Genomic DNA, 21,364 nt, shown 5'->3' on the forward strand with positions numbered 1-21,364 from the left:
CTTTGCACGACCTTGATCGTTACTCTCTCCGTCGAAGAGAAGTATCGATAGAAAAATGTAGCATTTCTTTCTAAAGAAATTCAGTTTATCTCGAAATAACTTCAAAAGTATGATTCTCGTTTCGATAGACTCTGTGTGAAAAAAAAGAAGGAGAAAAGAGTCTCGTAATGTTGGCGAAAAAATTGTTGTCGTCGTAAAATTGATATTAGTGATCGAATTAACCTTGAAACAACCACAAGAATATCATTTTGATCTTCACAGTCTCTACATGGGAAACGGAAAAAGAAACGTTCCACCGCGTTTATTTCTCAAAGTGAACGATTTGTGTATTGTATCGAAACTCACTCGTTTCGGGACACCCTGTATATCACAACTGAACGTTTACAATCACCCCGTACACACGGACACCCTCGGAGCTTCCCAATTCGCAATCAGACATGAAAGCAACCGCAAAAGAAATTAATTGCACTCATTATTCCGCAGACTGCTATATGCGCGTACATTACTCTGGACAGTAGAGCGATGATGTATCGCGTCGTCGATCCTGATCATTCAAGTTTCGGACACACACTGAACGTATTAAACGGTGGACGTCGTCGTATCGTATCTTCATTATCATCGTATTTAATTGATAAGTATTCAGAGTTGTTCAGATTGCGGCGTGTCTACCGCGGTTACATCTTTAAGGTCGGTAGACGATCATTAAGTTAATTTTAACTGTGAGTCGAGCATATCAGCAGGATAAACAACGTCAGTAAGTGGCCGACCATCAGGTAAGACGCTGGTCCTGCAAGGATCCGGTGAGTCTCTTCTACGAATTTCTATCACCATCCGTTTAATGTAGAATTCGATACATGCCATTAAAACGATAAGAACAGAACTTTGTTCGCGTCCACGTAAAAAATAATCGAACTTCAATAGCATGTACGCTACGTTTTGAAAAGTATTTGCAAATTATTCTCGCGATAGTTCCACGTTCGGATGATCCGTGTCTTCGTACGATAATAGTAATTCTATATTTCTTTTCCTTGTATCATTTTTCTGTTACATTTTCCGATCGGATGTAACGGTTTTCGGAACGATTCGAAACTTTTTTTCCGTAAATCCTTGCAATACATTGTTCATCTATAATTAAAAATATTTGTAATCGATCCAACAGATACTCTCGTTATATCGTAAAGTTCGAAACACGAGTCCCGTAAATTTTTTATTCAAACACTTTGAACAAACACTTTAGAAAAGTACGCTTTAAATTATTCATAAACCAGTTCGGCATTGAAGCGTCTAGGAAAATATATCCAACGAATGCGTTTTTGTAGTTTCATCGTTTCCTGTTTCAACTACGTAAGAGGAGAATTAATTTAAAATTGGCGTTCTTAATATTCTGAAACGGGCAAGAAACGTAAGAATCGATGAGTAATCCGATGTTCGAAGACCTCGACACGCATCCACCTAGATTCTCGTCTTTAGTTTTTAAGGACACCGTTAAAAATAATCGTGGAACGGGAATAAAATTGGTAATAGATATTTCGTTGTTTATAAAATGATTCGTCGTTCGTTAAATATCGAGTTGTGTAATTCGTCGATCTTGTTGCCCGCATCGACGAATAATTCGCGCTCGACGGCCGCATGCGCGTCGATGCGCATTATCAGCCGCGCGTAATCTGATGCAGCGGAACGAACCATAGGATAAGTGAAGCGGAGAATCGCGAGATGGAAAGTGACAGTCGAGTGTTCGCGGAGCTGGAAATTTACAAGAGCTCCGTGCACAGATTCGCTCAGATCGCGCTCGTCTTCGACGGCATGTTTTTCTTCACGATCCTCTATTTGTTCGTGTACATAATCGGCCGTCAGATTTAGAGGTTAGGTGACCCCTGGCTTTACCCCGTCGCGAACGACTGTAACCAAGGACGAGAACAATGACAACAGAGTTAAACGTTCTCTGCGCTGAACGTGTACGATGTCGCGTTATTTCGTCGTTGTTTTCGCGGGATACGCGTAAAATTTAAAACATGAATCGTAGAAATACGTCGGTGCTGTGATTCAATTTCAGTGTCGTAATAATGGAAATCGAAGAAGGAATTGCTCGTAAACGACCATTTCGAAGTTATCTGCAACGCGTACCTCGACGTTTGTCGGAGATAGTGGAACACTTTTTTTACGGGTGGGTACAGTAATTATTATTCATCGAACAAAATGAACTCGTGTTCATTATTGTTCACTCCACTTTTTCCCCAGACTCGGTTTAAAAATAGCTCAGCGACCGCTGAAATGGCTCATTGGCAGTACTGTGATAGTCTTAGTTTCCCTTTCCGGTTTATATTCCTTTCGTCAAGAAAAGAACCCCATGAAGCTGTGGGTTCCCCAAGATTCGGATTTTGTTCACGACACCGAATGGATGATCGATCAGTTTGGACAGGGACTGAGATTGGAAAATATGATATTGACGGCTGACAATGTACTAGAACCGGGAGTCCTTGTTACAGTAATTATCATTTTCTCTAGCCCTTTATTACAATGAAACGCGTTTTGAATGTACGCAAACCTTGTCGTTCTATGGATATTATGTCATATTAAATTGGATATTTATTAAATCGTTGCAGCTGAACGAAATAACGAAGGAAGTTATTTCTATACAAACTTCTGATCATATTGCATGGACAGACGTATGTTTCAAGTAAGCACTCTTTTGTGTATACTATCAAGCAAGTTTTATTTTACAGATACCTTAAAATTTGTTAAAGAGCTAAACTATGTTTTGTTTAATACTTAGAGTGCCTGTTATATCGGGTATTGTAAGTAGACAAAAGCGCAGCAACGGGCAAGATGATTTTTTTGACATCGAACCCGAATTGCAAATTAACAGCACTACCTTTGAAGCTGCGGTTCATGCAGATGCTAAGTTGTACTGTAATATAGTCAACAACTTGCCAAAAGCTTGCCTTATAAATAGTATTGTGGATTTATGGGAGTACAACAGTAATGTAATTATTCAGAAATCTAAAGAAGAAATTATAGATGACATAAATAAAGCAAAAGTTAGTCCTACCCTGGGACATCCGATAAACTTTATAGACTTATTGGGTGGCATAACTAAAGATGAAAAGGGTAGAATTATTTCAGCCAAAGCTGTAAAAACACAGTGGGCTGTGCACATCAATTTTTCCCAAGTGGATATGGATAACTTTGGAAACGATGTTGGAACAGCTGATTGGGTAAGGTAAGTTCATAAAAAGGCCTGAATCATAATTTAAATAAAATAAGCGTTATTGTATTTAAACGCGTTACTAAATTTTACAGATATTAACGTGTAACATGTATTGTATAATTTAAAACACGTGTATTTTAAGGGTTTTGTATGATTTGGGCCTTATTTTACATTTAAAATGATTTTGTCAAGATCAATTTAAATATCCTTTTTATCAAATTGTCGGTTGATTCGTATACAGATTGTTGACAAAAATGTGGGATAGTTTTTCACGATCGATTCTACATATTAAAATAATGTATTCTTATACTCCCAAAGTCATCCACCTCAAACACCTGTAAAAGAGCAATCTCTATAATACAGTGCATCTGTGTGCCTACTAACCTCAATGCATGGCGCTCTTATCTTTAAAAATAATATTGAAAGTACTCCTCCCTCTTCTTTCATGCACATATATATGCTTATATGCAATCTCATGGAATGACCTTCGCACTCTTTCGAATATTTCTGTCTTTACAATTTTATTTAAAACAAGATGCAATATAAAAATACTAGCATACGAGTATGCGCACTCGAGCGATTACTCGCTGATATGGCATGCGCGGGTGTTTCCAATGAGACACTTTAAGTTAACATTTACTAAAGTAAAAGGCGTAAAAGAAAATTTTTAATATGGAAAAATATGGATAACTTAAACATTTTTTTGTATTAATACGTATAATTATCGGAATTTTACAGCTACGGTTTAACATAAAATTGTTCAATAGATGTATAGTTCTAACCATTTAAGAGTTTTATAACTGGTCAGTAGAAGGTCAACGTCATCTGGTGTTAATTCAATCAGATTTCCTCAATCGTCGCGCTGCACTACTTATACAACAGTAGATGCACAATAGATGCACAGTAGATGCACAGTAGATGCACAGTAGAACAAATCTATAGGACCGAACGTTCTAATTCTCGCACGATGATGGAACATGTATTCTGTTCAGATCTTTTGCTAGTTTATGCACCTTGTCTATGCACTCTACGTTTTTATTTTTCTTCGTTTCTATTGTACACATTCGATATATATTTCCACTTTCATTGAAGTAATGTTAAAATTTCCACCTCCACAGAACGGTTGCCCATCTACAAGCGTTTCTACTGGATGTTTCAAAGAAAATAAAAACCGCGTGTGACTAAATAATTAAACGTTATCGTACATACGTCTGTAGGAACTCTTTTATTATTTTAACATGTGGTAACATGTAACACTTTTTTGTTAACACCCTTCATAATATACACGTATATATATTGTTCAGAATATTTTACACCTCTGATCTTAGACGAAATCAGTACTCACAATTTATCTCTTCATTTAAACAACTGATTTTTAATCGTTGCATTCTGATTCATTTCTTTTACATTAATATAATAACGTTTCGAGAAGGGCCATAGTGGTTTATCTGTATCGGAGTCTATTTTTTTTATACACAGGCTACGGATGACGTATTGAAATGGGAATTGGCCTATTTGGACGTACTGCATAGAAATGCCAAACTATTGAACGCTAAGAGAAATGAAAATCATACCTTGACAATCTTGTACGAAGCTGGTAGAAGTTTCGGAGATGTTACTTTTGTTACAATGTTCGGACACATCGATATACTATCGATAGGATTCATTTTGATGTTCTTCTATGTTCTAGTCATATTTTCTGATTATAATTGGGTGGGATGGCGAGTAAGTTTTCATTCAAGACGTAATATCCTGAATATCCCAGCTGCGATTATCGTAGAGGGTGCAGCGTGTTGGAATGAAATTCCAGCAACATTGTTCTTTAACGGATGCAAATCTTTATAGATTTACCTCACAACTGTCGGTCTTTTGTGCGTGGGTGGTGCATTCATAACATCGATCAGTATCTGCTCCGTTCTCGGAATCCCTTATGGACCTGTACATACGTCTTTACCATTTCTTTTATTGGCTCTCGGGGTAGACGATAACTTTTTAATAATGGCGTCTTGGAAAGAGATACACGCGGACAAATCAAACAGGAAGAAGCCATTGGAGGAGAGGGTAGCTTTAATGTTAGGACACGTGGGCTCTGCCATTAGTATTACTTCTCTGACCGATGTTGTCGCATTTATTATCGGTGCATCGACAGTAAGTTTAAAACGATTTTCAATAAATACGTGCCCCGTTCGTACACGTTGAACTCAGTATGTCACAGCATCGTACGTATTTTTAGATACTGCCATCGTTGCAATCGTTCTGCATTTATGCAGCGGTTGGCGTGCTACTGACCTTCATGTTCCAAATCACATTTTACGTAGCGTTTTTCACCCTGGACGCACGACGAATCGAGAGAAAGAGGAACTCGATCGTACCGTGCGTCGTTCACGAGAATTTTACACAGAAGTTTGTCAGGCCGGAGGACGAATTCTCGGCAAAGTTAATAACTAAGTTGTATTCGAACGTGGTATTAACCATACCGGGGAAAATAATGATAGTATTAATAACAATTGTCGCAGCGTCGGCGGGCATTATTGGTATATTGCAATTGCAACAATGGTTCGATCCAGCGTGGTTCATACCGAACAGTTCGTACCTAAGCAAGTATATAAATACGAGACACCGTGAATATCCCGATCGTGGTTTCGAGGCGATTATTCTAATGGGAAATTTCAATTATACCGCCGAGTTCCCAAAGTTGATACATTTAACCGAAAGTTTCGCTAATTTGTCAACGGTGCAGAGTTTGAGTTCGTGGCCGAACGACTTTGCGGACTTCGTCTCCAAGTTTTTCCAGAAAGGTTGGTAACCTTTTAACTAAGCGTACACCCGAGACACGATTAGGTCAGACTGACGAAATGAACTCTGATTTTTAGATTTGAGGAGCACGACACTCGACGAGGCCGATTTTTACAGCTACCTCTCCAAGTTCTTGTTCAGCCGAAGCGGGGGCAAGTATCAGCGGAATTTCCGTTTCGTTAGTAGTCTGACCTGTGGTCAGAATGCGCCACCGATTCTGGCGACGACTATAGATTTTATCTTCAAACGATTCCACGGTCCTCACCAATGGATCCCAGCGATGGACGAAAGCAAGATGGTGGCCCACGATGCCGGGATCGACGGTTTCGTTACAGTCTGGAGCGAGGTGTTCAGTCTATGGGTCACCGACAAATTGATCGCTCAAGAGGTCCTGCGTAACGTTCTCTTGGCTCTGATTTGCGTGATGGGGATGACGGCGATGTTGATCGCCGAGCTGCAAACTTGCTTTTGGATCTTTTTGTGCGTACTTCTAACGCTACTGAACGTCTGCGGGTTCATGTACTTCTGGGACCTGACGATCGACATCGCGTCTTGCATCGGTGAGGAATCTATCTTCGAAGAGATATTTTTAGCACGGTTGTCACCACCGTTCGGTCGGTTAGTCGACCATCGGAAACTATGCATCTGGACGTATGGCAGCTTTCAAGCACACTTGTTATCAACGTTCGGTTAAAAAATCGATGTTCGTGATCCATGTATTCGTATTGATTTTAATCGACGCAATATAGAGTACGCACTCGAGGAGATTGCACTAAACGATCCTCTCGCGCGCATACTGTACTCTTTCGACTATTCGAACTCTACGATTAGTATAACTCTCTGATTCGAATCTAAACATTAAAAATCATCGTTTCGACGTCTCCGAAGAATCACGAGAAAGGATGCATAATATTTTCAAAATGTTTTACACCGCGAGAAACGGTACGTTTGAAAGAACTTGTAATCGGTGGTGAATCGGACTCTCTTCTTTGGACTGTTCGCGGTTTAAGTGGGTTATCGTTGGATTGCGTTTCGATTGTCCAGGTCTGGAGCTGGGGATCGGATTGTCGGTGGATTACGCGGCGCACGTTGCACACGCGTTCGTGCACGCCGCGGCCGAGACCGGAAGCGAGGATCGGATAAAACGAGCCCACGTTGCAGTGAGGTATATCGGGGCAGCGGTTGCATACGGTGCGGGCTCGACGTTGCTCGCGCTCTCAATGATGGCGTTCTCGGAGAGCTACGTGTTCCACGCGTTTCTGAGGATCTTCATCCTGGTGATAGTCTTCGGCCTCTGGCACGGGTTATTCCTCCTGCCGGTTATATTGAGCACGATCGGACCGCGGAGTTTACGATCGTACGAAACACCGTCGCAAGCTTCGCCCGAGAAAAACGAGGAGGAGTGTATCGACACCGTCACCAGTCCGTTGAATAAAGAAATGGACAGTTAAGAGAATGCACGCCCTAGCGATTCTTTATCAATAATATTTATTTTTGGTTCAATAAACATACAAAATTATTACACTATCCGTACTATTAATCACACATTTATACAAAAATAATAATAATAATAATAATAATAATAATAATAATAATAATAATAATAATAATAAAGGTCGGATAACTTAAAAACGGCGTTATTTATATATATATATTTATATATTTATCTAATATATTAAGATTAAAAAAAAAAAAAGAAAAGAAAAAACAAAGTACAAAATAATGTAGCAAGGTTGATATAGATTTATTAATAATAATTATTGATCGGAAAGGAACATGACTATTATAAACGTAACGTAATCGTGTTGCTTGGATGCGTTATCTTCCTCTTATTTTTTTTTTTTTCTTTATGTATAATCATAATTAATGTTTACGACGTAAAAATGAGCGGCGAGGGAGCGACCCCGGATTGATTGGCAAGCTCCCTTCGCTGCCTCTCTCAGTCTTGCACAGTCCACAAACACTCACGCGATCTGTCATTCTTCGGTCTTGCTTGTTTGTCACCGTGTATTGTTTTTTGTCTTTTTCCTTTTCTTTTCTCTCTCTCTCTCTCTCTGTCTCGTTCGTTATTCTGCTCGTCTCTTCGTTCCCCCTTTCGTGGCCCGGTCGTGATCGTAATCGACGGTAGGATCGAGGGGTGGGAGGGGTAACCGTCCTCGAAGAGACGAACGGACAAACAAGAAGACTTTAAGTATCCTCACGCGTACACGGTCACCCTTTCGACAGAGGCGCACGGTTCTCTCTCGCTCTCAATCTCTCGCTCTTTCTCTCCCTTTCTCTCTCAACCAAAAACAAAAAAAAAAAAAAAAAAATAAAGAAAAAATATAGAACCACGATCTCGGCACACATACACGGTAGAGTAGACTGCCGGGGCAGCAAGCCACGCACGAACGATACGGCGATACACAATCTCCTTACTTAGTCGAATTTTACAAATTGGGATCGTACATTCCATAATTAATGAGGAACCATCGATACAATAATAATATTTACTTAGCAAAACGTGCCGATCGGTAGTGTGGCGAAGGACGCGTGATGTGTGAGCACAGTTAAACGCGTTACGAAGAAGGGGAGTAGGGGGAGTTTTTACGATGACGATGATGGTGACGATGACGATGATGATAATAACGATGATATATCGGTGGTGGAAGGGTTGGGGGGATGACAAGTTGGCGCAGGAGGACGTTGGTAGAGAAGGGGGAGGGGATGGTGTTGTTTTTTTCACCTTGTTTCTCCTCAGGGGGCTGACAACCGACCGTGGGAGTGGGTTGGGCGGGGCGTCTGGGATGGTAGGGTGGGGGGTGACGGGGCGATGTTGCACGATTCGGGAGGGGATGTTGCACGTCTGCTTGCCGGGAGTTCAAGGTACACGCACTTTATAGGGATACACCATGGGAAAGACACTCAGGGCAGACACTGACATAGAGACTAGGCTACCGACTATATGTATACCTATCTAAACGTGTAATTAGCGTACGCACCGCGTACACCCGGGTACGCCCGCACTCCGCCCGCCTGTCGGGTTCCTTTCGCTTATTATTTTTCGTTTTTTTTTTTTTTATTCATCTTCTCTCGCTCTCGCTCATCTCTCTCTCTCTCGCTCTCTCTCTTTCTCTCGTTTTAAATCAGCAAGCGCGCGTACACGCTCGTACACGTACACACTCCCATCGTCCCTCGGCTTTCCACCTGTCCTTCTCCATCTCGCTACATCTCCGTCCCGCTGCTTCGTGTTTACCTTATTTCTTTTCCGCTTCTTCATCTCTTTCCCCACTTTTCGTATCTCTCCTCCCCATTTTCCGTTTTTTTTTTCTTCTCTTCCTCCCGTTTTAATTATTATTATCATCGTTTTTTTTTTTCTTTTTTATTACAATCAGCGATCGCGTCGTAGTCGTGCTTTTATAGTAAACGCTATGTAGTCTTTATTACTCAAGCTTATGCCCAAAAATCTACCAGAGGCACTTTGGGTTTATTAGTACCATTTGAAGTCGGCGTGCGCGGGGGAGGGCGCTGCGAGTCTCCCTAACCGTTTTCTTTCACCATTTTCTTTCCACGTTCACGTTTCGCGTTCCAATCGTCGATATAGTTTCGTTTCAGCGATTACGGCGGTCGAACGACGCGCGTCAATTAAATTTTCCCGTTTCATTTCCCTTTATTTATTTATTTTTTCTGCCTGTTATCCCTCGACCCGACGGTGTACCCTGTCTGTGATCCATTTCTTCGTCCTCTTGTTCCGTTTCGGGCGCACGTTCGCCGCCATGTTTTCCCGTATCCTACCGTTCCCCCTCCCCCGTTCCTTTCCCGTAGCCTACCAACTCCGTATCTTTCCCTGCTGCCTTACCTTTCCACACACGGTCTTCCGATGTTTTTTGAGCAATAAATACTTTCTCCACTGACAACTGCACATTGAATTGACGCACGGGACACACACACGCACGCATACGCAAACGATTCTGCTCATTCGCTACCAGCCGCTCGCGTCGACAGGACCCTCGAAGGTCGCTCGGTGCACGTGCCCCGGAGCTCCTTCGGCGATATGAATTTCTTTTCGCGATGATAGTCTCGATCGTCGTGATCTGGACCTGCGGCCATTACTCCCGGAGAGATCACCGACGCGGCGAATAAACGCCTCCGTTGGATTTTCGATGTGCGTTGCAGAATTGGCTAGTGTTTCGTTTGTTTGTTTTTTTTTCTTCTTTTCTTTTCTTTTTTTTTTTTATTAACGTACGATGAACTCGAATCGCATCTCCAACGATTCCCGTACCGGTGGATCTTCGAAATTGACGATGTCGTTTCATCTATATATGTTTTTTTTTTTTTCTTTATTTTTCTCTCTTGATCCCCTCGATAAGATACAACGAGTACACCGGTTCGACCCGGTGGAACGTTCGCGCGCAGGTAAAAAGACGTTTCCAGGACAAAAAGGTATATATATTTGTTTTTTTTTTTTTTCGGGTACTGTCGCACCGCGAACGGCTCCCGATCACTCTCATCTGCATCAGTGCTTAAACGTTCCCACCCACACCAATATGGCTACATCCACAGAGTTTAATGTTACGCTTTTTAATTAATGATTATCAATTCATATCAATTCAATATCAATGTATTACAATCAGACAATACTCAACAGTGATCGTTATTCATTATATATTACAATAATTAAGAGTGACAACAACATGACGACGGAGGCGTTGAAGCATTACAAGGGAGAGAGTGGCACAATGTGTGATTCCTAGGATGAATGAGAAAGAGTTAGAGGGGAGGCGCCGATAGTGGACATTCTTTGCTACATCGTAATACGTAGAAGAGATAATGAACACGAGGAGCGGAGGAGGTGGGATTAGAGAGAGGGAGGAGACGAGGAGCGGGGGGTGTCGAGAGGTAGGGTATTTCGATGATTGAGTCAGCGACGATGATAGGTGAAACCCCATCGGTGAATGGATGCACGACGATGAGAACGAACGATTAATGGTAAAAATGGAACGATGAGCTGGAGACCAAGGAGGGGAAGCACGCACACTCAACACAACCGTCACATCGAGCTGGCCTCGCGCGCGGCCATAGTCTATAGATTAATACCTATCAACTAATACACAGTCTGTCTCCGATTCGCGGATGACTCCTTCCTTTTTTTTCCGTTTTGAATGCATGTAAGTATAAATAATACGCGTAATGCACGCGCGCGCGCGTACAGCACGACGACGAAAATCCCGCTCGACTCGACTCGTCTCGACTCGGTTTGGTTCGGTTCGGTTCGACTCGGTTCGACTCGACGCTGTTCACGAAGCTCGACGTTTCACAAATGTTTACTTAACCGGGCGTCACGTTCGCACGAACGACGCTCTCTCTCGCTTCAAGATCGTCTGTATAAACGGCGACACTCTCGGTGCCCGCGCCGCTACTGTACGCGCGCCGCTCGTTCCCGGATACTGCATATACATACACACATACTTTTGCGCCGGTATAAAGTGTATATATGTACACATATACATACGACATACCATCCAATGTATATATAATATACCCATATTATTTAATTAATCATCGTTAATTGTTAATTATCTTATTTATTAAAATTCGTCAGTTCGTAATTCAAAAAATTTCAGCTAGTAGCGGTGGATGGAAATGTTTCTTCGTTAAAAATCGCCGATCCCCGATGATAGATAGCGCGCGCCGGCATTATCGATCTCGTTTTTCCATTTTCCTCTCGTTTTCTCATTTTTTTTTTTTTCATTTTTATCCCCTTTAAACACATTTACAAATATATCGGGATCGATCGGCCGATTCGTTCACTCACTTATATCACTAATGTCTATTACTTTTTTTTTTTCGTTTCGTTTAAAACCCTATCGTCCCCGCCCGTTGGATCGCGGCGTGTTGTTTTATGCTTTCTTTTTTTCTTTCTTTTCTCTCGTTCGCAGCCACGATCGCCGCGGTTGCGAAAAATCCTTCGGTCGTCGTCGTCGTCGTCGTCGTATATTATTAGTATTTTTTTTCATTTTTTGCGTGTTTCTGGCCGCCGGCCCGGGTGTGAGAGCGCGCATCAATAATTCTATTACAATTAATCGTGATTTTGGTATCTTATGTACAGTTATGCGTGGGGGCATGCGCTGTGATTGCCGCGGCACACCTGCCCGCCGGTCGACCGTTCCAGAAGTTCCCTCTCTGTTTCGCGCGTACTTCCAAGAAAACACTCGGGTCCGTCTCGTTTCAAGCTCCTTCTCTCGTCCTCCGTCCACTTCGTAGCGGGTCCGTTGTGCGGTGTTCTCTTCTCGTGTATCGATTCGCGTACTAAGCTGAGATAACTGGCGTCGCACGAAAACCTGAGACGATCGATTACAAGGTAGGCCAGTCCTCTCGGTGCTTCCTTGAGAATACCTAACTCCGGGTCGAGTATTCAGCAGGGTAACTCTTGGCGGGCGGGCTTTGTCATATGCTTCATAGAGTTCATGGTACATCAGGGGTTATCCGCCGCCATGATATTGTGTACCTGCTCGAGTTTGTACGCCAGTCGCTGCTTCTGCGAGAACTCGTCCTCGTCGAGGGTAACTATCAGCTGTTCGTTGTATTTACCCGCGTACGTGTACAGCTCGTAGAGGGCGCAGTTTGTGTTGAACTCCGTCGTGTGCAACTGTACAGGGAGAATACGTATCGTTTAGTACACGACCGCGACGAACATCCCGCGACGATGATCGTGACAGAGGTCATACGTACCCTAGACTCTTCGGCAAGCATGGCGTTCATGTCTTGATCGGATATGGCTGGCATGACTTTGATATCTGAGTAGTAACGTTCTACCCACTCTTTGTACACTGGAATGTCCTTTGCGTATAGCAGCTTGGAACTCGGGGAGTCCTTACCTGAAATCATCGAACGGTGACGTAGCATCAAACAGTATCGAAATCGAGACCCTCCCGAATCGAATTTTACACGAATAGATTGATTACTCTCGACATTTACAACGTATTAAATTCGACCAGGCCTCGTGTTTCAATTTATAATCGTCCATCGATTTTATTTACATTGAAATATCCTCCCCAAAGAATTCTACGGTTCTTCAAAAATATTCAGACGTCTTTACTCACAATTTCGATCGAATTGATCCAACAGAGACCCCGTGCTACTTTGCTTTATGAAAATACTGCAACTTGGATATTCACGGAACAATATAGACTTTAAATCGCGAACAAATATATATTCTACTTTTCGGTAAAACAGGCTCGACGGTACTGACCTAATCTATGATCCGAAGTGGAACAGCTGTCCATGAACGTCTGCGCTACCACGGACAGACACGAATCGACGATGTTGGACTTGTGTATGTCGAAAATGAAATTCGGATTCTTAATGAGATTGACCCAAAACCTAAGCGGAAGGGAGTTGCTCTTCCATGTGTGAACCACTTCGGGGTCGGATATGCCGTGTTGCAGAGCTTGGTCGTCCATGAAGTCGAACATGTACTTGATAGCGAGGGGGAGGGCCGAGCCTCGATGGGCGGTACTGAAGATCGTTTCGAACAGGTCGTCGACGAATTTCTGGAGGGTGCCTTTCGTTGCCAGTAACCTCGTCAGGTAGATCTCCGACACCATCTTGTTGCCACGGTCACCCTCCTTTCGCGCGTCGGAGTCGTGGTGTTTGACGAGGTGCCAGCACTTCAGTCCTCCTTCGTGGTTCTGATTCAACGGTGACGTGGCACGGGACAACGGGGGACTGGCCGAGCTGAATTTGCTAAGGTTCAGGGTCTCGTATTTGTGCGATTTGTCCGTCTTCTCCGAGAGGATCGACAGGTTGTAGATCGACGACTGCTTGGAAACTAAATTGAGCGACGCCCCGTCCGGTACCCTGTAATGGTTCAAAGTGTTCCGTTTCTTCCATTCGCCCTCCGTCTTCGTTGTCGAGTCTTCGTCGTAGAGGATCAATCTTCCGGACGCCCCGGTTCGCCACTCTGTCGTGAAAGAGAAATTAAATTGCTTACAGGACACGAAATCTAATACTCGTAAACTTTTAAACAGCACTTACTGATTCTATAAAACAATACGTCGATAAATTATCGAATGTTTCTACTTTTCACGATACGGTTCTAACAAATATCGTGGACATCCTTGAGTACGGTGAACTGACAAATTATACACGACAAAAATAAACACAGCTCGATAGAGTTCGACGAACGAGACGATTCTAATTCTCCCGTGAGATTCTTGGTCACGATATGCATATTTAACGAATTATGTATAAGAACAGGTACGAAGAGAGTTGAGATTCCCAAGTACAATGATCCGATTTCAGGCGGCTCGACGGTTCCAGAAGTGTAAGCTCTAGCGCAAGACTCTATCCGATTCAATGGCCAACAAGATTCTAATTCTCCCCGAACGACATTCCTGAAGGTTTAGACGCGTAGGTGGGAACACGAAGATGTGTACCGGTAACGCTTTATTCGTATGTAACGCCTACAAGGTCCGATGTCTCTGGGTGCAAGCTCCGCGAGAACATTCTACGAGAGGTCCCTTCCTTGTACCGCGGAAAATTACTATCGAGAACCTTATGGATGGACCGTGTCCACTGAAAATTCACTAAATTCCAGCTGTCGCGAGTCCTCGAGATAAGGATACGGAAGAGAACCACTATCGAGACAACGCTCAACGTATTCTTTGGATCTTCTTTCAAGATTCCTGAAACTCACCAAGATCGAGGTCGTCCTTCCTGGGCCTTTGGCTGTAAGGTGTGGCCCTGTAGATGGTGTCCAGTCCTTTCTCCTTCACTTGGGATATTGTGTCGCAATCGAGGACCTTAACAGGCACGTTTTCCGTATTTGGATCCATGCCACCGACGAACACAGTTTGTTGCGATATTGAAACGTAGACCGTCTGAAAGACGAGGGTTGTATAATTATTTTTTTCGATTGAAATCGTAATTTCTACGCGATTCGTTCGAATTTGTAGCACAGAGGACAGAACAGATTGAGATGTACCCTGTGCGCCGGAACGAACGTTCTTACCATGGGCTTGAAGTCGATGGACTGTCTGATCAGTTTCTCTTCCGACAATGAGTACCGTGCTTCGGACGTAATGGCGTCGACGGGACCCTTATCAACCTGTTGTTTCACCGCGCGAAACAACACGTATAACGGCTCTCCCGCGCATTCCCGCATGAATTTGTACAAGAGAAAGGTGAACCAAGCTGACAGCATCTTTTCGGCGACACTCTCCGTTCTGAAACGCGAGCAGAACATCGTGAACAAACAACACGAATACGTATCTGGCAAGTATAGCTTCTTCGTTTAGAAAATATCCTCGAGGGTGTGGCTTGGGGGCGTGGCTAGGTCCACGCCCCCAGTAGTGGGAGTGAGACGCACAGTTTCACAATCTTCCACTCGTATAACTCTATACTGTTCGTGTTGGGTAATTAATTTTCGCGAAGTATAAGTCTCGTGGCTTAAACGAGATTTAAAGTGTTAAATAATTGAATTTCGTAATTGTCACGAGTTTTCGAAATTTTAACATTTTTGGGAAATTCCTTCCGTAACGGATCGTGTAATTTAATTTATCGTCGAACGATAAAATCGATGTTCGACCATTAATAGAATAAGTAAAAATCGAACGGTAATATAAATTTCCGAAGCGCCCTTTCGAAAATTGTTAACAATTAAATATTTCGAATCGATACGATTCTACGCTCAAAAACGTTCGAATCAATTATTTCCTTTTTATCAAATGAATGGTTCGGAATCGATTCTGGGAAGAGTGTTACGGTTGGCGAACTTCGAACGGTTTCACCCTGTTAAATCGTTTACCAGTAAAAACGACGAAGTACGCGTCCAGTGCTCTTGAATGCTCTACAAATTTGCGCGGATTCGAATACAAAAAAAAAAATTGTCCCTCTCGAGATGTTCACTTCTCGAGTGAGGTAAAAAAAACACTATGGAGTGCTGAATTTGTTTCCCGAACGAATTACACCTGCGATAAAACGTGGAAAAATGTTTCGCGATCGTTCGGAGTCGGATGAAAACGAAGGGATCGAAACGAACGATATTTAGATATTTCGCAGCGTTGTCAATTTCTCGAAATTCGAGAGACAAAGCCTTAAAATTGGACAGAGAATCCGAAAGTAAATGTTCAAAATTGGGAATAGACCTTCTGAACATAGTTACGAAAATTGTGAAGAGAAATCAATGAAAATACAATAGAAGAATGTAGCCCATCGCGAGTGATTCGATTTTCACTAGACTAAATTCGCGCAGTGTGTCTCACCGTCTAAGGAACAACTTCGGATGGCTCTTCCCCTCCGTGCACTTCTCGATCAGCTCCGCGAGGAGCGTCTTCAGGATGTCCGTGCAGTACTCCATCTTGCTCTGGAGCGTGACCATGATCAGGCTGGCGACGTTCACCCTGTCCCTCATCGAGAAGTACCGATTGCTCTCCAGGGTGCGTACGAACAGTAACAAAAAGGTTTTGTTCATGATCAGTTGACCGAAGAGACGCAGACCCTTTTCTTTGCGGGCCAGCTCGGGTCGGTCCCATTGCAGTACGGGGCTGTTGTCGTCGCTGGGGAACAGTATCATCATGGCGTATGTACGGTAATCGAGGAAGGGTATACCACCGCTGGTTAAGTCGCCGGTGAGATCCGTCATCTCGGTTTGCAGCTCGGCGAACGCCTCCTTGCACTCTGCAGCTACGCGTAACTCGAGGATGTCCATCTGTTCTTGCATGTTCTTCAGGACACGGTTGCTCTCGGTGGATTTACGTCGGTAGGCGATGAGGAACGCGATAAACACGAAGACCAGGACAACGATGGCCGCGATCACTCCTATCAGCGCTGGTTTGGATAGGGGTCCGTTGAGACCGGCTGGCATCGCGTAGCTCAGCTTCCCGATGTTGTAACGGAGCGTACCACCCACGATCACTATGACCTCCGGTAATTCTTGCTTGTTGGATAGTTCCTCGGAGTCCATGGCGGGTGGTTGCGTTAGGGGAGGTTTACAGGTGAGTTGCTGCCTCGAGAGGGAAGTGACGTTGCACAACGAGTTCCCAATGTGCACGATGACGTCCGATTCACTGCAGGCGCGGTCCAGGTACTGGCCGTTGATGGTCAGATAGTCGCTCTTGTAGTATTTGATCTCCTCGTTGAATTCGTCGTAAATCGGATTCGGGTAGAGATGGAAGTTACTGAAACCGTGTTTCGTGAGATTCTGCACCTTGGTCACGTTGTCCATACGGAATCCGTACTCGAGTTGCAACGGTTTCTCCTCGTCTACGACCACGTGCTCGGGCACCTCGATCGTCGGTGACTTGCAGACCATACTCTCCTGGCTGTGTACCTCGCACTGCGAGACGAACATCTTCTCATCGTAGTAGACGTACATCTGCGGGCTTTGTATGTAACCAAGGTTCTTCCCCGTCACCCGTATCTTGATACCACCGGCTGGTATACCCTTGGGGGTCTTCATCTGGCTCGCGACACCGCTTTCCACGCTGTCGATGATCGGATCGTCCACGTACTCGAAGTAACCCTCGTAGACACGGAACGCACCGTCGAAGGTCATCTTCACCTCACCGTTGAGTTTCTCATTGCTGGCGCTGGTCATGCAGAGAGCGTAGCTGGTCTCCGTGCTGATGATCGAGCACGGTAGCCCGTGGATGTAGGCCTTGATCGTGCTACCAGCGTTCATGTACTTGCCGGTGATCCTCACGGTAGTTCCGCCGCTCAACGGACCGTACTTGGGCGATATGGAGTATATCTGCGGATCCACGAACTCGAAGTTGTACTCCGACTGGCCCCTGAAGTCCTCGATCTCCACGATCACCGGGCCACGCTTCACTCCGATCATCCCCGGGCCATCCACGCGACAGACGATCTGCTTCGTACGCATGTAGAGTTCCTCGTACGGTTGGCACCGCATTCCGCCGACGATCACACCGCGGTAGATGTCCTGAAATGTGCAGATATTCATTGCAAGTTCCCAAGTAGGAGAATATTTTAGAATATTTTTAGAAAGAAGAAGAAATTCGTGTAAATGTTTATCGACAATTGAAATGGTCGGTAGAGGAGGTTGTTGGAGGATGGTCTTGGATAATTCTGGTAATTTAACATTTTAACGGAGCATCTACAGATCCCAAGGAATTATGAAAGTGCAATTGGTGTTTCACAGGTCTCAAGGGATCGTGAAAGTACAGTTGGTGTTCCATAGGTCCCAAGGAATAATAAAAGTTTGCAAGAAGAACACAACAGGATCTCTACCGATCACGAGTCAAGGAGGAGCTAAACTACGGAAAACACATAGCAGATGGGGTTTCTTACCGAGAACGTTTTACCCAGATTGATGCCGCGTATCGTGACGTTCGTGTTGCCTTCCCAGGGACCCATCATCGGTTCGAACGTGTGTATCTCGGGGTTCGGGCAAGTTTGGTTGCTGTTCAACCAGACCCCGGTTGTTCCGTTGTCGCAGTGCTTCTTCACCTGGCATCTGTCCGAGCTCTGACACCAGCCACAGTCGTACTTGGGCAACAGGCCCAAACACATTCCGCAATTGTCGGCCATGTCGCGGCATCGGTATATCACCAGATGGATGTTGTTGGGGTTGTCCAGGGGTTTGGAGCCGCCCCAGATCACGGCAAACGGTACGGTGATGTTCGGGGCGCGAGACGTGTACGAAAACTCGTTCTCCTCGCAGTAAATCGTGTCCCCCAATAAACGCGCGTTGACGCTGGTCACCCGGCCCTCTATGTTGAACTGACAGACGAACCGAGTCTGGACGATGAATTGCTGGAAAAGAAAGAGATACGTTTCCCTGTAGTTGGACGTCGATCGTCTCTCGAGCACCGCGTCGTCTCTACCGTCTACGACAATGATCCACGGTGAAAGACTCGCTAACGACCCGTGAAAACCTTCGGATGATATTAACGCGATAGATATTAACGGGATTCTCGCACGAGGATCGACGCGCGGTATGCTTACCCCGATGATGTGCACTTTGACGCGGATAACCTGCTTGATACCGGAAGACACCAGTATCTCCTGAGACTCGGTGGCGTTCAAGGTAGGACAGAACGCCGGCCCACTTCTGTAACTCGGCCCCGTTCTCTGAAATAATCAAACGTGGCGTTAGAAACGAGTATTCGATGACGGTGGACGATCGTGAGCATCGAGGGCTCGCGTCACTTCGACAGTGAACCTTCGAAGATCGACCAAAACGTCTCACCAGATATTATTCGTAATTCCTGGCTGATATCTTACCAGCTCCTTACAGTACTGTTCAGAGCTGGTAAGACGTCACCTGGATTAAGAGGAACGTAATGCCACGTGCAAGGGAAATGTGAGCACCTTTTGTTCAGTCTACTTCGGTAAGTGTAACTTTTCAAAATTTCACAAATGTACAGGTTCCCTAATGTTCTTTAGCAAACGTCCACGTACATTTAGAACGATCGAAAAGTGATACGAGCTTGTCCTATCCACTGATCGTATTTAGAACTTTTAAGATACTCACGCTGACTCCCGTGACCAAGATATCGTTCCGACAGTTCTCGGCGGTGTCGTGGGTGCATCGATGTCCGTCGACGCACCAATCGCAAGGGAACCTGGACGACACGCACTGGGTGCACGAACTGTAGGTGTTGCAGTCGAAGAAGGTGAAGTTGGTGGCGACGAGGTCCGGGCCGTTGGTCATCCTCACGGACAGTTTCGCGGTGAAGTGATGCTCCCCTGGGAGAATCGAGGGCAGCAGATCGGTTCTCGGAGTGGTGCAGTTCACGCCGAAGGATTTCCTCGAGGCGTTCGTGATCAAGGTCTTATCCGGAGTAGAGAAGGCGCAGAGGAACTCGCCGGGTAGGGTCGGTAGGTTCTCGATTACCAGCTCCAGGGTTCTGGCGGTGGTGCGTTGCAACTGGTCGGGTGTCACGGTCGTGATAGCGATGCATCTGCCGCTTTTGTAGGAGATCCAGTAGAGTGGATCCTTGGCCGCGTCCTGGCAGTCGCTACGCAAATTGCATTTGTTCTCGAGCGAGCACCAACCGCAGTAAGGGTCCTTGGCTCCCAGACAGTCCCAGCAGCTCTTGTACACCGAGCATTCCTGCACTTTGACCTTGGAGACCGTTTTGTTCGTCATTACGTACAGGTGCATCAGCTGAGAATCGAACAGAAGGTCCGCGTTCACCACCGAGTTCCTATCGATCTCCAGGTCGCCGTACTCTAAGGCTATGGTCGAACTCTCCACCACCACCTGAGAAAGAAAAAGAAGATACCGTTAGAGCGGATTCGATTACGCGAGTTTGGACTTCCTTGCAGCGGAAGTAATGCTCAAAGTTCGAGTAACCGTATGGAAATTAGAAACGATAGCTTTCTTCTTCCCGTCAATTATTTCCAAAGTCTCGCGGATGTTTTAAATCGCGTTTCATAAACGTGGACCGTCGTTGACCCGCGCGAAATTGGCGGACCACTCGACGCGTTAATCTCACCGAAACTACCGTAAATATTTTAACGATTCGTCCCCCACTGGAACGATCGTTCCAATTCCTATACAAATCCGTACACACCGTCCGTCTCGGCCCCAGTTCTCTCGCGTCTTCGCTGAACGACTACAATTTACGGTCATCCTCCAACGAAAAAAAAAAACCCTCCCCTGTCCTCGAGTAGAACTTCTCTCCCCCGAATGGTCGAGAATTCGAAGATCGGTGGACCGAGTCGCTCGCTAACAAGAAATCGGAACTTATTTTCTTCGCGTAGGAAGGGATTCGCGCGATTCGCGTATGGTTTATTCATCGAAACGACCAACAGTGAGCGCGGAGGGGGTACGGTATGAAAAATTAAATATGCACGTCGAAACGATGTCCGTACACCCGATCTACCCGGCGTGTCCACGCGAGGAAGACAAACGGCGCGTCGTTCGCTTCAATATTTATTAAATATTAACCGATAATCACCGGGGCCGCGCGAACGTGGCCCGGTTAGGTGTTCCGTTCCGTGGTGTCCCCTACGCGGTCCCCGTTCCCCGTGAACATTCGAATTCGCTATACACGGAGGGGGGCACCGATTAATTTCGAAGCGCGGACAGATGGTAGCCGGACGGACGCGCGCGTTACAAAGTAAAATTTACGTTCGTCATTTCGCGACGTAGTTTCGCGTGGTGGGCTGTCGGCAGCCAGCCAGCCAGCCGGCGTCATCGTCGGTGCTCGTTCGGGACCAGGCATTCATTTTCTCGGATTTCACCGCGAGTGGCTTGTTCGCGGTCGTGGTTAAAGGGTCGCAAATTAAATCTTAGCCACCGACGAGCTTTCACCGAACGACCGGGAACGATCACGGAAGGTTTCTCCCCACCCTTTCGGCTGGAATTACGTTCCCTCGTCTAATAAAAAGGCCAGACCCTCCACGGGA

The 21,364-nt window shown here is 45.0% G+C and overlaps 2 protein-coding genes across 9 annotated transcripts in view; one reads left to right on the forward strand and one right to left on the reverse strand.

The window, feature by feature from the left end:
- Positions 1-586: 586 nt before the first annotated feature.
- On the forward strand, positions 587-7,602 carry LOC143152361 (patched domain-containing protein 3). 3 transcript variants are annotated; one of them, XM_076322380.1, is made up of 10 exons: positions 587-773; positions 2,054-2,164; positions 2,239-2,485; positions 2,604-2,677; positions 2,774-3,215; positions 4,688-4,933; positions 5,054-5,356; positions 5,442-6,006; positions 6,082-6,564; positions 7,049-7,602. In XM_076322380.1, exons 2-10 carry the CDS (start codon positions 2,064-2,066, stop codon positions 7,453-7,455), a joined length of 2,868 nt encoding a protein of 955 aa, XP_076178495.1. In that variant the 5' UTR covers positions 587-773; positions 2,054-2,063; the 3' UTR covers positions 7,456-7,602. The 3 variants fall into 3 exon arrangements, with proteins under 3 accessions (XP_076178495.1, XP_076178493.1, XP_076178496.1); XM_076322378.1 differs by having other exon boundaries at positions 695-800; XM_076322381.1 differs by lacking the exon at positions 587-773 and adding an exon at positions 1,375-1,517.
- Positions 7,603-7,732: 130 nt separating this feature from the next.
- The window catches only part of Plexa (plexin A), a 463,061-nt gene continuing 449,429 nt past the window's right edge, over positions 7,733-21,364 (reverse strand). For all 6 annotated transcript variants that reach the window (XM_076322385.1, XM_076322388.1, XM_076322386.1 and 3 more), the window contains 9 exons: positions 19,482-20,213; positions 18,953-19,078; positions 18,296-18,760; positions 16,249-17,927; positions 14,997-15,210; positions 14,682-14,865; positions 13,236-13,946; positions 12,716-12,861; positions 7,733-12,632 (listed from right to left, as the gene is read on the reverse strand). In XM_076322385.1, coding sequence (XP_076178500.1) covers positions 12,459-12,632; positions 12,716-12,861; positions 13,236-13,946; positions 14,682-14,865; positions 14,997-15,210; positions 16,249-17,927; positions 18,296-18,760; positions 18,953-19,078; positions 19,482-20,213 — 4,431 coding nt within the window. In that variant the 3' untranslated portion in view covers positions 7,733-12,458. The remainder of the gene's footprint in view (positions 12,633-12,715; positions 12,862-13,235; positions 13,947-14,681; positions 14,866-14,996; positions 15,211-16,248; positions 17,928-18,295; positions 18,761-18,952; positions 19,079-19,481; positions 20,214-21,364) is intronic.

Source organism: Ptiloglossa arizonensis, chromosome 10, assembly GCF_051014685.1.
Source record: "Ptiloglossa arizonensis isolate GNS036 chromosome 10, iyPtiAriz1_principal, whole genome shotgun sequence".
Lineage (NCBI taxonomy): Eukaryota > Metazoa > Arthropoda > Insecta > Hymenoptera > Colletidae > Ptiloglossa > Ptiloglossa arizonensis.